Source organism: Rhea americana, unplaced genomic scaffold, assembly GCF_003343005.1.
Source record: "Rhea americana isolate MKP2758 unplaced genomic scaffold, rheAme1 scaffold_79, whole genome shotgun sequence".
Classification (NCBI taxonomy): Eukaryota; Metazoa; Chordata; class Aves; order Rheiformes; family Rheidae; genus Rhea; species Rhea americana.
The window spans coordinates 1,975,638-1,995,220 of NW_028186967.1; the positions used below are offsets into that span (position 1 = coordinate 1,975,638).

General features: G+C 40.6%; 1 protein-coding gene across 1 annotated transcript in view; it reads left to right on the forward strand.

The window, feature by feature from the left end:
* The first annotated feature begins 1,096 nt into the window (after nt 1-1,096).
* CHPT1 (choline phosphotransferase 1) overlaps nt 1,097-19,583 on the forward strand; it is a 22,803-nt gene continuing 4,316 nt past the window's right edge. The window contains exons 1-6 of the mRNA XM_085322625.1: nt 1,097-1,379; nt 9,857-10,004; nt 11,064-11,205; nt 14,867-14,951; nt 16,579-16,710; nt 17,142-17,300. Of these exons, the coding sequence (XP_085178751.1) occupies nt 1,137-1,379; nt 9,857-10,004; nt 11,064-11,205; nt 14,867-14,951; nt 16,579-16,710; nt 17,142-17,300 (909 nt within the window). The 5' untranslated portion in view covers nt 1,097-1,136. The remainder of the gene's footprint in view (nt 1,380-9,856; nt 10,005-11,063; nt 11,206-14,866; nt 14,952-16,578; nt 16,711-17,141; nt 17,301-19,583) is intronic.

Consider the following 19,583-nt stretch of genomic DNA (forward strand, 5'->3'; position numbering starts at 1 on the left):
ACCCAGTGATTCCAACGGGTTGGGGGGGGGGGGGGGGGGCGGCTGGCTGTTTTTGAATCAAAGTAACTATTACATTTCCCATTTGCCTTTCTCTTAACTGGCTGTCATTCAATTTTCCTTTATTATATTCTGCATTACTCTTCCCCGTTTCTATTTCTTGGCAATTCCTCTTCTCTATTTTGGCCCTTAATCCTAATCGCAGTATTTACTGAATGAAACTGGCAGAGTAACAACATAGCATTTGGGGCACCCATACTATGTCAAGCGATTTTGAAACCATCCTTTTCCATATGCCGAACATTCCTGACCTTTGCAGCAGAGAAACCTATTCAAAAACATATTAATTTCATTAGACAAGGGAATCTGCTTATTTTGAATAACAGGAAACCGCTCTGTCCAGGAACTGGTTTTGCTTGGCTCAAAAGCTGCAACATCTGGCCCCAAAGAAGTAACTTGAAAGAATGACAACTTCCTAGGCAGATACCATTAGGGTATAGACTGGTCAGAGGTTGTATTTTACACTTTTTACTTTGTCTTTTGTACAGCTTTGCATGTTCACCTTTCCTCGGCCACATTCGGAGGCAGTGCCACCACTCTGGGAGCAGGGCCTGCTCTCAGCCTGGGCATCCCCGCATATAACCCGGTATAACCCGGATTATTCCCTTGCTCACACCCTGCCTGCACAAGACCTGCCTTCACGCCTTGATGCGGCACCACAAGTAGTCGGGCCTCACACCACCACCCGCCCCACACAAAATGGCGGCAGCGGGAAGGCGTCGCTCCGGCGGCGCCGCCCGCCCCGCAGAAAATGGCGGCGCTGGCGGGAGGCACGCGGAAGGTCGCTCCGGCGACGCCGCGGGGCGGGCAGCGGTGCTGCGGCCGCCGTGGCCGGGACAGCCCGCAAGCCCAGAACCGGCGTCCCCGTGACCGGGGCAGCGCGTCCCCGCGGCGGRCGGGGATGTTACCATGTTACCCCCAGCCCTAGCCCGAGGCACTGAACCCGCCGGCGCTGCACTGCAGGCCGCGGCAGCCGCTCCCCTCGGGCGGGGCGGCCTCTTCCGCCTCCCGCCGCGGCAGCCCCGCCCCGGGCGGCGGCGGCGGCCTGACCCCGTCCCGTGCGGCGCGGCGCGGGCGGCATGGCGGGGCCCTGGGCTCTGCCGGCGCCGCTCAGCGCGGCGCAGCTGAAGCGGCTGGAGCAGCACCGCTACAGCGCGGTGGGGCGYTCGCTGCTGGAGCCCTCGCTGCAGCCCTACTGGGCCTGGCTGGTGGGGCAGGTCCCGCTGTGGCTGGCCCCCAACACCATCACCCTGGGCGGGCTGCTGCTCAACTGCCTCACGGCGCTGCCGCTCATCGCCTGCTGCCCCACCGCCACCGAGCAGGTACCGGCCCGGCCCCGCGCCTCCCGGCCGCATGCCCGGACTCGGGCGGCTCCTGCGGCGTCGCCGCGGCGGCCGCGGGCAAACGGCGGTTGGCGCCCGCCCTCGGCAGGGCGCTGGCGGCCGTTGCTSTGGCCGTTGCTGCGGCGCCGCCTCTGCGGTCGGCGGCCGCGGCTCCTCCCGCGAAGGAAGGGCCAGGCTTTTGCCTGGGGAAGCGGCCGCGGCCGGAGGGCGCCGTGGGACGGTGGGGCCGCCGCAGGCGCGGGAGTTGCCGCTGGAGGGCCCGCGCGCCGGCTGGCGGGGTGGGGRAAAAAAAACATATTTCGATGTTCCGAGGCCCCTTCCCGGCCTCCTGGTCCTTCACCCGCCAGCGATCCCCGCGGGCATGGAGCCTCCCGCACCGCGGTGCGCAGTCGGCACCCAGCTGCCGACCCCATCTCCAGAGATACCAGCTTTTTAAATCATTACTGAATAACTTAGATAGGCTTTGGTGAGCGTTCCCGTTGAAAGAAGCACCCTTCGTTGTCTCCAGTTGCTTTACCCTTTGTATGAGCAGAAGTGTTAGTGGTGGCAACCACATCGAGGAGCTGGGCTGCCTCAAACTTAGCTCTGCTTGGGCCCATTGCTGCTGCCGAGGGGAGTGAGGGGTTGGGTAGGGCAAGGAGGCCGTCCGCTGCTGGCTTTCTACCTTTAAAATGCTCCCAGAGCTGCTACATCCACTGAATTCACCGTTATGGGGTTAGAAATAACTGGCTTTGTGTCTTGGCATTTTTAGATTGGATTCTTTCCTCAAAAAAGRGGGGGGGCAGAAAAGCAGTTTTTAGTTATTTTTTCATTTGTGGAGCCTTATACACAGAGAAGAAAACGTGTTGTAGACAGGGAATTACTCATTTCAGGGAGGTTTATACTGAGATTCTACTAGAAATTACTGGKTTTTAATTGCAGAAGCTGAATTTTTTGTAACAACTACAGCCTGAGCCAAATTTCCTTGTTCAGGATGGCCACTGTAAATACAAAGTATCTGACTTAAACTATTGTTTTGTTCTTTGAGTGTAGCTGAATTTTCATTGCCCTTTTTCTGTAAGCGTAGCTTGACATTTTCATGTTGCATTAGTTARGCCATCATTATCTCTTCAGCTTGTTCAGTGGAACCTGAACAAGCCTTCCACTTAAGATGTCATGTGTCTGGATGGTCTTTTTAAAAATCTAAAACTTTGCGACACTGATAGGTGCTGTGTGTGCTATTGTAATAACAATTTTCTGCTTTTGACTTGGAATACGTAGGCTGSACAGGGTAGAAGGATGGTGGAATGATGTTGAAGTTGATGAAGTCATAGACCAAACGAATAGTGTAGTGCATTTCAGCATCGCACCTCTCAAGCCCCTTCAGCCTGTCTAGTCCATACCACACCAGTCCAGTCCATTTATGAACAGGTCTTGATTATCAAATACTGTGGACTAACAAAGACTTGCACTCTCTTGGTGGAAGTACGGGAGCATTTGATAGAAGGCTTAGGTATTTTTTAGAGTTGTTTTGTGTGTGTGTGTGTTTTTCTAACTAGCCTTAAATTGGCCTTTATTAACAGTAGTATATTGAAAACACATCTTGATATCTGTRCAAGCCATCCAAAGCAAAAGACTGGTAGTGGGTGAGTGATGAAGCATATCTTCATGAATACAAGTCACACCAAGTCAGACCTGAGAGTGACCCAGTTCAGACTCCCTCTTGAGAGCAGCTGGTAGCAGATGCTCTCTGAAAGAGCATTAGAAAAGAGATCTTTCCCTTTTGGATCCGTCAAACTGACAAAATACAGTGGTTTCCTTGGTCAGGGGTTTTACTCAGTTTTTATTTGTTATAGTAAGAACTAGGGAAACTCTTTCCCCTCATACACACACTCCTTATCATGATTTTGCCTGTTGACTTTGGTTTGGCACTTTTAGTGTCCATTATGTCCTGTTGCAGCAAACTACAATTCAGTGATACTTCCCCCCCACCCCCCGCCATGCGATGGAATTAATTTCTACCACTATACAACATTCCCTTGTTCTCATACTAGTAGCAATTATTTCCTTATGAGGTATTCTTGCTTTTATTCTTCACAATCTGTAGCCGCTAAAAGCCAGTTTGTTACTACATAGCGCAGCATGTTTTGAATACARTAAAATATTGTCTGCTTTAGTAGTGTCTTCCTGTCTAGAAGGACTGTGGGTTGTGGCCCTGTCTTCCATAAATGTGTGTATGGACATCAGCCTTCTTATCTCAGCATAAGTCCTGGCTGACCGCACCCCTCAAGCACTGCTGTCACTGCAGTCTGCGTGCGCAGATTTTTATAGCGTGTTTGTTCCAGTTTACTCCTTGCATGTGTAACTCTTAAATCTATAGAAATAGCATATGGGGACTGATATGCAAAGTATGGTGATAGGAAGAACGTAATCCTCTACAGAACRTGAAATGTGCAGGTAGCAATGGTAATGTCTACCTCACTGTGATTCCCCCCTCTTTTTTTTCTTCTTTTAAGACCCCAATTATAAGTCTTTAGGAATTTAAAGTTTTGCTGACTTAAAGTATGAAGAGTGCATATCTGATGCATTAGATTAGGATTTTCTTTCTGTCCTCACCATTTGACAGTGAGCAGTTTATTTTGCTAAGAAAAACGTTCCACCACAAACTGACTACTCTGAAGTGGCTACAGTTACTTCCTTAAGGTTTGACACAGAAGTTTCTTGGACCCCTTCCTGTTCTGGGCAGAACTGACACATTATTTTTTTTTCCTTGCATCAACACCATGAAGAAAACTGGCTAAATATAATTCTCTATCTCTTCAGAAGAGGGAAATGAAGCTCTGATCGTACTGCTTTCATAGTTGCTTATGGAGAGGCCTCGCTTCAGTAATCCTTACAGCCTGGCCACAGGTCTCTCTATATAAAAATAGTATGAGAGGTTAGAACTTCAGAATAGACATTTATGCTAACAGTAACCATGACTTTGAATTGAAAAAAAAATAATATATGTATGTAAAAGTTGCATAGAATTTGTGTTGTGTGTGTGTGTAAATATAAAAGTCTATAGCAGTTATAGTAGGATCTAAGCAATGTGGACTTGAAAATGGTCTAGGTAATATTCACTCATGTCTTGCTTGGAGTGTTTATGGTGCTTGTTTCTGCTGTCTGTTATGTAATTTTGTGTTAGTAGATACAGGTCACTGGGAGTAGAGGAAGGCAGGAAAAGAAAAGTGTAGCTGATGGATTTGAGTTTGGTATGTGATGGCAAAAGAGGTAGAACCTGTAGGGTGCTTGTGCAAAAATCACAGCCAGGGAGGGAAAGGAGGGCTGGGATGGTCACCTTTCTAGAGTGGGTGGGGACAAGGGTGGGGAGTATTTATAGAAGGACATCATACCTTGCGGAAACATGCTATCAATAAAGTCATACATATGAGAAGACCAAAAAGGGAAGATGTGGGTGATTCCTGCTGGCCATATTATTAACTGCTTGAAGCAAAAGTAACTCTATTTTGCCTTTTTTCTTCCTCCTCCCTCCACCCCCCCCCCCAAAAAAAAAAAGAAAGAAAAAGAAAACGCTTAGATGAGAACTAAACTGAAAGAAGGAGTGTTTTGATTCTTTTTTCCACAAAGAAATGAAGGGAAGAGACTGACAGGATGTTTACATGCTGTTCTGTAAATGCCAAGTATACTGCTGAGCCTTGTGCAGGAGAGATTAAGGAAACAGAGAAGAGGGTGGGATGGAGCAGTTGGTATGAATTAGGGTGTGGGAGTGTGAAGGAAAAAGCATTAAGCCCCTGATCTGGTAGAGGGAAAGGTGTGAAACACTGGGATAGGGTGGGAAGGAAGCCATATAGTACCCATGAAATGAAGAAACTGAATGAGGAAAAGAGGCATTTGGCATAAGGGAAGACAGTGAAGGTTCAGGAGACCCTGGAAAAAAATCAGTGTCTGTGTGGTTGGATTGAGGGGATTAGATCATGACTAAATGTGGTCCGTAATGGAGAGGCCTGAATCTTTAAATGTAGTATAAGCTTGGGCTTTGGAACTCTCTGGGCTTGAACTTTTCTTGAAATAAATGATACGTGATCTTAGGAGGATATCTCATCTCTTGCAGCTGTCTGTGCTCTTCTSTGTTAAGGACTCAAGAGCAGAGGAATAAGGACCCCTGTTCAACCTGCACTTTGTCCTGAAGGAGAAGCATTCCACACATACCTGTTAAACACTATATGCAAGTTTTCTTGGCATATCTAAGCACAGATGTGACACCCTCTGAAGTGGCAGATGACTTAACCTGTACAAAATTTGCGTTTGACAGGATTCTAGGGCTGTATAATCTTTCATACATCCTTTTTAATTGAAGCATCTTTTCCAGGATTTGTATTCCTCTTTAGTTCTGTTAGAATAGCATCTAGCTCTGGCCAAATAATATATTTGCTTGGACAGGATGTGACTTTGAGCAGAGGTAATAAACACCTCATCAGTGAAGAGCTGATGATTATTGGGAGCCTCCAAATGACCTTCTGCTGAGTCTGTCAGCCATGTCAGCATTCTCAAATGCTCCCACTTCTCTAATTTACAAACTACTTGGGTCCAGTGTGGGAGGCTGGGAGGGGACATCCCTGGATGGAGAGCYAGGCATGTGAAGAAGAAGGAGGAGGAGAAGGCAGCTGTAGCTGTTCTGAGAGGGTAGGTAGTAGGAGAGTATTAGGAGCTTTGGGAACCCTTGTGCATTTTTTGAGATTGGAAAACTGAATTTTAACAATTAAAAACTGGATCATTCAAGCTGTTAAAAGTATAGTTGATAACGTATTACCTTTGGCTGTTACTAGTTAGATTTGAACTGATAGGCTAGGGGCAAAATGCTCCAGATTCTGTTTCTAATCCCTCCGGCAGTTCAGACACCTGTTCTTGTGTTTTTAATGGATCTTCTTCCCCTCTCCACAGGTGCAGCAGTATAGATATATCCGTTAGAGGTGTTAGCGCATACAGATAATAGGCATTGGGAGGAGGAGGATGAAAACTCTCCCCCTCTTTCCAGGTTATCAAGCAGAGTGTTCTCATTTTGGAGTCCAAGGGAACACCATTGCTTTGATTTGTCCCAGCAGGAACTAGCACAAACAGAGCTGAGTCAGTAAACTTAATGATAAAACTCATACTATAACTTGCAACCAGATAAAAGCCATTGTTTTGTCAAAAATGTTCTTGAGATCTAATAGAGGTCTTATATTTAAAGCTGGCTTTTTTTTTTTTTTTTTTGCATTTAATATGTCATATTTGTTTTGAGATAAAGTAAACTTAAACATTACCATGAAGAAGAATGCTTATATCATGTCCTGTGGTGTTACAGAAACTTCCATAAACTGACTGCAGTAACCAACATGCAGACCTTTGGYATGGATTACAATTGAGCTGTATTTCATGGAAATTTAGTTTCAAAAGATTGTGATAATACCAAGTATACAGCACAAGAATAAGGAGGAATTAGTAGCATTAGAGCTAATGATGAAAAAAAGTGACAACAGGTTTGCATTACTGACTAGTGTTTCAGTTGTGGAGATGATCCATCAGAAATAAGAACCTGCTCATGCACTGGTGTTTTACTTAATCTGTGATCTGTGTGAGGGAATATGGAGAGGTTAAGGAAGGCTGTGAGTATATTACTTCTGTTAATGATATGCAGAACCAGATGACTTTAAAAAGCATGTTAAAATTTATTTCAGTTATGGGTAAATAATTGTAAAAAAAGATGACTTAATGCAAACAAAATGCCAATGGTGGCCTGGACGGAACTGCCAGATGTGGCCTGAATGTTTTCTGCAATTGAGGGACTGGCAAGACAAGTTGAATAGATCTCTAAAACTAGCTTTTCATAATTTGTAGAAGTAGGTCACAGTAACTCTACCTCATAAAACATTGCGGATTAACTTTGTGGCATTTCAAAGTGATATCAGTGATGAAATCAGAAGCATCTCTAAAATTATTATAGTACTATAGTGAAACTGTTGGTTTCTCTGCTCGTAAGGCTTAATTCATAAATCTGAGGAGGAGGTTTGACTGAGAATAACAAATATTCTCAGCATAACAAAGTTATTCTGAAAAAGTTGCTCTAGCTATTGTGGTAGTTTGATTATGTGGATTATCTCACAAGTAAAATAATTAGTCTTGGCTTCAACAGGGTCCTGATTGTTACTTTATGTCCTGAAATGTCTGGCTTTTGGCTGATAGTCATATCTTTTGGAAACATCAAGAGCAAGACTGGTGGTTTACAGGTTCGCCTCTGCCTCCATGCAGAACATGTCAAAGTGAGCTTCTACCCATAAAGGCATTTGAGGTCTCTCTTCCTGCACATAGCTCTCTGTAGTTCACAAATTAAGTGTGGCAGTAGACTCAATCTGTTATTGAAAGGCTCTGCCTTCCCCTCCCCCCCGCTTTATAAGGGGGATTTTTTTTTTCTAAATGAAGGTTAAGAACTTATTCCCTCTTTCTTGGGTTAAACTCTTTCCCCCACAAAATAAAATTCCTTCCAGTTTAACTCAACTATCAGAGGAGAAGAAACCTAAATAACTTGACTAATTCAGTTGGTAAACAACAAACGGATATTGCTGTAATCACTTGGGGTGGATTTCCGCTGTGTGATTTGTGGGTTTTTTTTGTGGTTTTGGGTGTTATTGTTGGTTTTTTTGACATCAGTATTTTGAATGTCAACCAAATGAAAGTATTTACTCATGGTCATTATCATGGCTTGCATGGCTTTGCTTCCTTGAGTTAAGGGAAGAGATGGTCTTGCCGGTTCTGAAGACTCTTGGTAACTTTTCTAGGTCTCTCTGTAAATACAAAATCTAGACTTCTTACGGCTAGAGTCCCTACTTCTTTGAATGTCTGTTGCTTCAAAACTGGGCAAAGCAGCATACAATTTGACTTTAAAGGACAGAATGCTTTATTAATAAAATTATCTAAATAATGGATAGCAGGAAAATAGTAAAATTGGTGACAGTATTGTTTCCATATTAAAAGCCTAGGTGATAATATAGTATATCAGCCACCTTTCARTACATGAGAATGTCTTAAATAGCAACAGAAAAGCTATTGCTGCTTTTTAGGCTCAGACCTGAACTTTCCTTAAGTGGGGTGGTTCTTGGGAAGAATCTGGTTTTTGATCTATTTTGAGGCATAACTTTTTTTCTAAATCAAAATCAGTGGATATAATGATGAGAACGCAAAAGTACTGGGGAAGCAGGTCACCTCRTTTATATTCTTACTGCTGCCCTGAAAGATTTCCTGTCCCTTTCTATGAAGTATCACAACTGATCTGTAGCTGTCATTTTCCCTTTTCCCAGTAGTGACCCAGGGTCTATGTGACTGTGGACAAGTAGCATGGATTTCTAAGTGTGTTCTCACTTACAGGCTTACTGAGATTTGATCTATTGTCTAAATATACTTAACAGCTCTTACTAGACTTACGAAATAAGCATCATATGACCTCTGCACTGCAAGTGAGGAATTGCAAAGGTTTAAAGCYACAGCCACAGACCATTGCCTGGGAGTGGGAAGGGCTTAAGCTTTGTGACTGCATATGGCTGTTCATGTATTTGCCTGCAAGCTGCTTCCAACATTTATACCTAACTTTTCTCTCTTCATGAACAGCAGTTCTGAAGGCTAATATTAGTGATACAGCTGTAATTCACTTGAGACAAAGATGTGACTTACACTTTGTGCGAGAAGTATAAGAAGTAATTTTTTAGTAAAAGCTGCTTTCTGGACAAAGACATACTGGCTTGTGCATGAAACTAAAGCTTTTTAAAAGGTACTACTGTGGGATAGTTCCTTTGGACCTGAAGACCAATGTTAGTATAACTCACAGCTTGTTTTGCATCTCTAATAGCTAGTCTACATTAACAAGACAGTTGCTCCTTCATATTTAGTGAATAGCTTAAATTCTTCAAACTCTTTTCCAAGTACATATGCAGTCATTTTTTTTTATGTTGGAAAAAATCTCCTTCCCTCAGAGCCGAAGTCTTTATTTAGTAAAACATGRTGGATTTTTATGTCTGTACTTTATAAATCTGAGAAAACTGTCTAAGTATCTGTTGCAAACTGCTGACAGTCTTAAGTGCTTTACTGCCATTTTCTTTTTTAAACTTTAATTTTATTCTAATTTTTCAGYAGGAGGAATACAAATAACTAGAAATATTTTAGTGTAAGATGGAAAAATAACTCAGTCTTGATGCAGAAGTGAGGCTAAGTTTAATAAATAAAGAAGGACCTCTTTCACTGGTCTATCTGGAGTAATTCGTTATATAAACTACTACAGTTTATTTAGAGAATAGCATACAGAATTTGGTTTGTCCATTGATTATTTGCCACATAGCACAATGTAGCATAATTCTGTGATAAAAGATATTTTACCTTTAATGAAATAGATTATTGGATTAGAAATTGGGAACTGCCTCATGACACTTTATGTGAATCTCTTTCAGGCACCTTTTTGGGCATACATGCTGGGTGCATTAGGACTTTTTATCTACCAGTCTCTGGATGCCATTGATGGGAAGCAAGCCAGAAGAACAAACAGTAGTTCTCCTTTAGGAGAGCTCTTTGATCATGGTTGCGACTCTATTTCCACAGGTAGCCTTAACCTACTGTTACCCATCCTAGTTTTAAGAGAAATTGCCTGTTGTCAAGAGGAGATGCTGAATCAAAGCATAGTTGAGGTTGGGAGGGACCTCTGGAGACCATCTAGTCCAACCCTCTGCTTAGAGCCGGGTCAGCTAGAGCAGGTTGCCTGATTCCCTTCTCTTAGGGTAACTACTGTCTCCTGGCCACTGCAGCACAGCATGCCCCAGCTTTCGTGTCTGTGACCACTATCAGGGAGGATATTTAAAGAGCGGCTTTGGCAGATGTTGGGTAACGTACACCCTGTTCTTACTTCTAGATGAAGAAATACAAAGTTTTCTAAATAAGCTGAACTGTGAACAAAAAGACCAGTAAAGAATCTCTAGGCAGGCCTTTACTCTCTGCAGCAGGGTACGAGCTGATACCTACTAAAGTATTCAAGTACCTAAAAGGCTGAGATTTCCACATGAAGTTAAGGTTTCTCCTTTAGGAGCCAGATGACACCCCCCCCACCCACCCCACAAAAAAAAAAAAAAAAAAAAAAAAAGCTTGATAATAGGGCATCCAACCAGACAGTTAGGAGGAAGAGGATGATTTATGTTCCTTAGAAGAATGATTAAAAAAAAAGTCTCACTCAATTTTACTTTCCAAAACTCAACTGCTGTTGGAGGCAATACATACGCTTCTATAATAGCTTAATGGCTGAAGCATTTGCCCTGGGAGTCAGTATATTCTTTCCATCCGTGGTTCCTGGGAAGGTGCTAACTGTCAGTGTCTAGGTGAGCTGAGCTGGGCTGATGTGGTGGAGCTAGGCCCCTCTATAGCAAAGACACAAGGTCCCAGGGGAAGAGGGAATGACCACTGTGAGCTTGAAGCTGGGGCCCTCATTTGTAAGAAAGGAGTCCAGTGTTTTGGTCTCTCCTGCCAGAATTGTCTCTGTTGTTAGCTACTGAATAAAGTAGTAGTAATGTAATTACTTCGTTACAGTGATGGAAAATGCCTTGTAATTTTACTTCTCTTAATGGCAAGTGAAAAGGGTATTTGACTAACATGTTCGTTTTTACTTTTCAGTTTTTGTTGTCCTGGGATCCTGCATAGCAATCCGACTAGGAACAAATCCTGACTGGTTGTTTTTCTGTTGTTTTGTGGGACTGTTCATGTTCTATTCTGCTCACTGGCAGACATATGTATCAGGCATGTTAAAGTTTGGAAAGTAAGTAGGTATCTTTAGAACTACATGTGACTTAATCTTGGAAACTGCTAGCTGCTTTATTTCCCTTTCTTTTTGCTTTCTCCTGCTCTCTGCTTCTTCCCTTCTTCCTTCCTCCTGCCTTCAGCAGACCTGTGTCCTACCTGGTAAGGACTTTAAAACTGCATTATATTGAGTACAAGACTTGTACTTTAGCTACATATGCTTCATTTGCATGTATTTTGTCGTCTTTATCGCAGAATTATTCTCAGAATTTATACAAGCATCATGCAGGCTCAGACTAGAGTTCTGCTTTGCTCACAGGGACTGTAAACAAGTGCTCTGTGTAGGAGTAAGTACAGAGCAAGCATCTACTATACCTCCCTTCATAGTTTCCCAGCCACCAGTTTCAGCTCAGGGGAATCTGAACCACATGCCTTTTTAGAGAAATTCCCCTGATAATGGATTTCTCTTCTGTGACCATGCTCAATCTGCCTTTGAACAAACTCTTTGCGTCTATTATGTGCTTTGCCAAGGAATTGCACAAAGCTGTGCATAGTGCATGTTGAATTACCCCAGGTTTATTTGGGGGCTTTGTTTTTAATCAAGCTGGTATTGTCTTTGATGTCCTTTAGGTTTTGTGTTAGATGACAGTTGTATTGATTCCTGTGATGCCATTCATGATTTTGTAGAAATGTAGTCTGTCCTCCCCAGATTGTAGTGGGAGGAGTCATTGACAGTTGTATGGAAGATCGCTGTTTAAATTTAACCCTTAATAGGATGGGGAATGCTGAACGCTCCCACACCTGCAGTGGTACCTAGCCATGGCCTTTTACCATGTTTGAACCATGAGCTGTGCTTTAGTGAAGATTTCTGGAAACAGAAAAATAGATTCTTGATTATGACTCCAGTTTACAATTGTAAATCTCAGCCAGATGACTGGGGAAAGGTCAGTGATTTTCTTAGCAAAAGAAAAGAAAAGAAAAAGGTAATAGATGAAAGTTATTCCTCAGATGATTCTAGTCATGTTTTAAATCACCTGTTTGTATTACTACCCAGCTCTGACCTGTAACAAGCCCTTTAGCAAATCTGAGTATTGCTGGCCATACAGGCTAGCAGTCAGCTCTCCATGCATACGGTCTGTCTCAGAAGGAAGCTGTCTCTGTTGTGATGCTGAGAGCTCTCTTTACTTGCTGATGATGTGTTTTACCACACAAACTATAACTGTTCTGCCTGCTTACTCATTCTCTTTTTTTATTATTATTATTATTACTATTAAGGACATCTCGTCTTGTAGACAAGAATGGATGTTTTAGAGCGATGGTCAAAGAGAATAATTTCTGTGCCTAAGACACTGGACTTACATGAAGGGAGATGGACTATGTTGTGAGCTTTGGAATTTTGAACAAGTGATTGCTTTTCTGTGTCTTTTGTTCATACAAAACATGTGAGATTGATTTCCCCATATCAGGAAGGCACTGAAGTTCCCATAACACATAAAAAACCTCTTCATAAAAACTTAATGGATTTCATATAAATAGAATGATACTGCACAGTACAAACAGTTTGGAAGGTGTCAGGGTTTAAGCATGTGTTCCATGTTTTCTTTTTGAAATTAAGTAGACACAACTTCTCTAAGAACTTCTGTTTACTGAGAACAAGTTTGGATTTTTTTGAGACTTGCAATTTTAAGTGTTTTTTTTTTTTAACTTTAGAAATATCTTCTAAATGACTCATTTTGATTTAAAAGGAGTAATTTAAGCATAGAGATGAGAGTCCAAATGAAGTCAGAGTTTACTGTGCTAACTATAATATATAACATGGATGGAAGCTTTCACTGATGCTGTTCCTCAACTAGCAGCTCTGACTTCTAGAAGTCAAATGATGGAGAGAGTCCTAGCACTGATAACAGCAAGGACCGGAGCAGTTAGGTACTGTGACACTGTCAAGTTATACAGAATACCGTAATATACTGAGGAAAAATCTTTGGACTGTGTTGACTTGTGCTGTATTAATAAAGCGTACAGAAGATGGACTGTGGTGCCACCAACTGTCTGAGCCTCTCTGAAAAATTGAAATACTAAATTTTGGTGCATGTAATGATTCAACTTCAAGTTCTTGTCTTAAWCAAAAGCCTCCAAACAATGTATGCAGTACAGCTTGGAAACCTTGGTTTTTATTCATACAGCGTTCAAACTCTGAAACACTTGAACTCTTTGCATATGAATGTTTTTGCATGACGTGTTTATTGTGCAGCTACAATAGCGGCTGAGCTACTGTAAAACGGTATTCCTGGTAGAGAGGGAAAGCTCACTCCCAGCAACATAATTCCATTTTCTGCCTGCATGAACTCTTGTCATTTGACTTTAAGTCAACTCATTAAACAGACAGAAATAAAAAATTTAAGCTAAGCTAGCAAGTTGAATTGGCTCATCTTACCATCATATGAGTACCATCACTAGTGCAAGTGAGTGTGGAGAAGAGCAGAGGAAGGAGAGAGGACTACCTGTTTCAGTGGCTTTGGGCAGTTAAGAGCAGTGTGGCATATTGTCTAGTTACTGCTTAAATATTGCTTCTAAGACTAAGTTTGAAGCATGTGGTAAAACTTAGCATATTTTACCACTATTTTTCAGATGAAAGAGAAGAGTTTAATGCAGACATCTACATCAGATAAATGTTTTCATTTATCCCAACTCCCTTTAAAACCACAGTTTCCTGTGCAAACAGTTCATTATAACAACAGTTTGTGTAACCTCAAGAGAGCAAATCATACCTTAAAAGAGCAAATTATTCTAATTGCTTAATGAAATTTATTTTATATGTTATGGTTGGATTGCAACTTCAGTACAAAGAGCTGGTGCCTGTATCAGTTATCTTCAGTAGTGTAGATAGTACCTTAGATGTTGTGGGTTTTTTGAATACTTTATTGAAAGTATCAATTCTTTCTCTGGAGCAGAGGTTTATGTATTTAGGTCTTCTCAGACTAAAACATTTCAGTAATCAAATTCAGTGAGACAGAGCATGGCTGCTATGTCTGAGAACAAAAAGAAAAAGGCAGAAACCAGACTAGACTTCATAGGGCATACAAAATCCTGTGTGTGTTAGCTTTTACTAAGGAAACGTATCAATTATATACCCTAGGAAGTAGAAGACAGATGCTTAGCTATCCACTGACTCAATCTTCAAAATGTTGCAGGCAACATCTGTCAAATTTTAATGTTAATAATGGCCTAAAAATCCCTTCTGTCCCARCTTGCTGTTCATGGATTATATAGGGTACTATTAATGCTATTAATAGAAAGGTTTGATTGCATTTACTATGAACTTACCTTAACTTTCTAACTTTGATTTGATAAATACACAGCAATAAGTTTGTAAATTTGTTTAAAACTATCAAATAGTTAACAAGGTATTAATTAAAGCTTTTTCTCCTATATTAAATTTATATGTAGCTGGCTGTATATAATGAGCATGGGTGTAATCTTAAATGTTGACTAAGGATGTGTGCGCTTTCCTATAGACTATCTTCCTCAGTCAAAGAAAATCATATTCCATATGCATTTCATGGCTTGAGGACGTAACTTAAAATAACTATTTCTTTTTGATCCTCCTCACATTTATACCAAACTGATTTTTTTTCTTGAACTAGATCTACCCCTTTTTTTTTTTCTTCTTCTTCTTCTAGAGTTGATGTAACTGAGGTTCAACTAGCCATAACAATGCTCCTTTTAATATCTGCATGTGGTGGAACAGCAGTTTGGGACTATAAGGTAAGTGTGAGTATTCAGCTCTTGATAAGTATTCAGAGTTCCTATGCTATTTGAAGCTATCCTGTGCAAGTGTTATCAACACWCAATAGTCATCTAATCTTCTGTTATAACTTACAAATATGGACTGTAGCTTATGTTTACATTGTAGTTACCTTTGATAAAATAGTGTAAGTTCCTTTGCATGAATTTAGAGCTACGTAGAGGAAAAAAGACTCCATCTGCCATATATGAACTTCTGATCTGCAACTAGTATTCTGATCACGCTTAAGCCTTAACAAATAGTTTGTATTTTTTTTCCTTTGTGTATTTTTATTATAAGACATACATTTCTGCTCAGTTAAATGACTTCTTACTGGATGCTTTTTATTAAAACTTAAGGGTCAAATGCTTTAATCTAAAGAAACCATGGGATGAAGTTAAGGCTTTATTTTGGGAGAAGTTAAGAAAGGACAAGGGGGTTAAGAAAGTTTAGTAAACTAAATTTACATGTCAGTTGAGATGTACTAGATTTTTAACATTTATGACAAAGCTGGTTCTAGCCTCCTGTCTTCAGAACATATTTCTAACTATGTATGTTTAAAGAAGTATTTTTTGTCCAAAAGCATTTCCCTATCTCTAGCTTTGATTTTGATTTTCTAAAGACTCAATTAAGTGGAAGGGTTCAAAAGTGTATTAGACTAACWTCTTGATCCTTTCTAGTCTGTTTACTCAGAAATGTATAATTCTATTTGGTCACAGGACATGAGAAAACTGAGACCATTCCATGATATTGATAACCAATACCAATTAATTTAAATATAAACCACCAATAATTCAGACTAATTCATTAGTTTATTTGACTATTATGACATGCTTATCTAAACTCTGTTTCTTTCCTACATCTTGAAAAGCACTACTTCTTTGTTTTCTAACAGCTTATTTTCATGTTCGGAAACAGTTAGATGCATTAGATCTTAAACTCTGATGAAGTATGATTATGGAGGTTTTTGTCCGCATTAAAATCTGTGGTAGTTATGCTGTATCTCAAAACAATCTATATTCAAAACTTATCAATGGTTTCAATTGCTACTTTTTTTTCCCCCTTTAATCCTCTGCTGCCTTTGGAAGTTTCCTTGAAACTGCAATTGATTCTGAAAGGTAACTTTAAAGTTTCTGTCTGGATACTATTCTAAATGTGAAGATACAGCATGCAAACAATAAGTACCAAAAAAACAAAGCAGGCAGATGGTGTTTGTGTTTCCTGTGATTCTGTATTGTGTAATCTAGTGAAGTAGGAGGAACTATCCTTCTCCCTCCCATGCCTTGGTTATGCAGTAGTCTGTGTCAAGCTTTGCTTATGTAGTTGGAAAAAATATATATATACATTGTAAGGACAAATACAGTAAAATCTCGCTGAGTTTCAAGACCAAACTTAAATACTCAAAAGTGGAGTTTGAACATTCCAAACGAAATCCATTGTTGTCTTATAAGGAAACAAATTCCTGTACTGTCCTCCTGAGCTTGTTCTCAGGAAAGCAACAGGTAACAGAAGACAATTATTTAGCATCTATCAGTAGCTTTTTAATCACTTCTTAAAAATGTTGTTATCCTTGACTTTTGACATCTTTCTCTTGCTTTTCCTGTTAAGGTCCCTTTGATAGGCTTAGAACTGAAGTTCTTAGCAGTGTTTGGAATACTGTGTGGAACAGCACTTTCTTTTTTCAATTACTTCCGTGTTATTTTTGGTGGTGGAGTTGGAAAGAATGGATCTACAATAGCAGTAAGTTGCTTTAAAAATCTGAATGAGGTTTGAATAATTTATGTAACTACCAAAAATGTGAGATTTATGATTACTGTAAAGGTTCGAACATTTAAGCATGCTAGCATACAAATTTCATGCCTCAGTGTTATTTATTCATTATGTTTTGAGTGTTGAGTGACTGAAGCAAAGATTTCATTATTTGTCTTCTCTACACCTRTTATTGCATATATTCTGTCACAGGAACAAGCAAGGAATTTTTATTTTTTTATAAAATTGATCAGATGTCACTGCGAAGGATATGAATAGCATCACATAGTGCTAAAGAACTTTCCTTGAGTTTTGTGCAATTCTAGTTGTTTTTATTGAGTGGGAGTCGCAGTAAGTGTAAAATCTAGACAATGTGGTGTGATTCAAGCTCAAGAATAATCTTTTGTCCCTTTATATTTCAGGGAACAAGTGTTCTTTCACCAGGCCTAAATATTGGACTACTTATTACAYTGGCTATTATGATCTATAAAAAATCTACAACACAGCTGTTTGAAAAACATCCTTGCCTGTATGTCTTGACGTTTGGATTTGTGAATGCTAAAATCTCACAGAAGTTGGTGGTAAGGAATTTTGTTTTAGTTCTAAATTTCTTAGCCAAGAACCATTCTGTATTTAAGATTTGCTTGCTTAGGTCAGTGAGTACTGTGAAAGTTCTCCCATTATGCTCTGTCAGGTTACCAATTGCATAATGACCAAAACACTGAACTAGACTACTTGGGCTTCCATTGGGAGATTATATTTGACACTGATGCAAACATATTTTACTGCTGACTGTACTTGTTAAAACTTTCAAAGCTTTGTTTATCTCACTGCTAGGAATAAGAAATAATAATTTATATATAACATTGTCTTTACCGTCAGAACTGTGGCCCCTCAAGCTAGGACCTTACTAACAGTGCTGTAACTTCCAGCTTAATTATCTGACATCATTTTATCATTAAAATTAGATAAAATTTTCTTTCTTATCTCCGTTGGGTTTAAAAACCTTGTCAACACTTTACAAAAATCTGCCCTACTACATACTTGCTAACAGTAATCCAGTCGAAGTTTTTTTTTTTTTTTTTTTTTTTTTTTTTTTTTTATACATTTGAAAACAGGTATTCTGTTGACTTCCTAGCTAAACAGGAGTTGACTTATTGACCACTACTACTAACTTAGTTTATGAGGGAGGACTTTATTAAGAAGGTTAAGACTTAAGACTGAACTTGAGGCAGTTCATTTACACTGTCAAATACCTTGGCTCACTCATAGGGCCTCTTGGCCATCTTTCATCACTGTATGTATGTTAATTCACTCATGGACTTTTTTGAGCAAATCATAGTTTCTCTTGACTATTCATGAGTAGTTTTGAGGATAGTCTGCTTTAGAGGCTGATCTATATAGGCAGCAGGGACAGGACTAGGCCAAATTTAGCTCCCACAGTTTTCTGATGTTGCTTCAAGAGACCTTGTCTTTCACRCACGCTGGAGGGAACTGCAATCAAAAATTCGTAGGACAGTACCTTGTGGGAGACCCTGGGGAGACATGGATTAAGCTCTGTGCAGTTTGGATGTGTCAGAGCTGCTCCAGGGATGCTGACCCTGCATAGCGATTGTGCCTCACTTGGACTATGAGCCAAGTACCAGATGCCTTTAGCAGTGGAGATGCATCCTTAGTCAGCTTAGAGTGGAAGCCTTTAACCAGTCTTCTTCTGGATGCAAACATTTGGGGGCTGTCCTGTCTTTAGGGCACAGGCTTTCTGRTGAATTTTGCTACTTGGCGTATAATTGAGCTGTATATTATGCCAAGAGACCACTTTGATCTCAGGAATCCACTTAGGAAATAAGGTTAAGGTTATGCAATGCACGGAAGCGAGGAATGATAGAGTGATTTCTTATGGCAGATGTGCCTGCTTTGACTACTTTCCTTCTGTCATTACTGATTCCTGATACAGACTTCTCATCATATGTCCTTTATTATATCTCTACTTTTTATAAAAGCTTTTATTCTGCTCCCTCTCAATTAATGGTGAATTTAAGTTGTCTCAAAGAATCCTGGATATGGAAGGCTCAAGGTGAAAATAAAATAGATTCCTTCCCAGCTCCCACTAATCTTTCTTCTTCTCTTGGTCATTCTGTAAAGTGTCTTTGTGCATTTATATCGGTATCTCTACTAAACAGTGAAAACGAGTACTGTCACCTGAGTAAAAGCTTAGTTTTAGTTCCTTTTTTGCTAAATACAGCCATCTTCATCAAATTCAATTTAAAAATATTTCTTTAAGTGAATAGTGTCCTCTTCTAGTAATACACTAGCATAGTCTTAACGTGGAAAAAATAAGGGTGGAGAGACCCTTCCAAACAGGTAAAATGCACTGGAATAGATATAACTTTAATAATTACACAAGAACATTCAAGAACATACACACAACTAAACGTTCTCTAGTAAAGTCTAAAAATACCAACAGCAGCAAAGCTGAAACTGATCCAATAATGAACAGAAGTGACTTGGAAAGGGAGAAGAGATGTTTTGGCAGACTTGTTGGGGTGCTCTTTATTTGAAGCTTCTGGAACACAATAGCAGCAGTAAATATAGTAGCTGTTAAATACGAAGTCCTTGTGAGAAGCTGAAGGTCCTTTAAGAGACTTCCACTGTTTGGAAACTTAAATAGCTGGTATCGGCTGATTAAACCATTGGATTTTGAATGGAAAGGGAGGTTATTTAGCCCTTCAGCAAGAATCTGGCAGGGAGCAGTAGGCTGTGAAGCATTTATCAAACCCTGGGCCTGCCTGCTGACAGTTCCCCTTGGGCGCTGGGCAGCAGGCTGTTGAGAGGAAGGACATCATTCCTCCGTTCCCTGCCTCCCC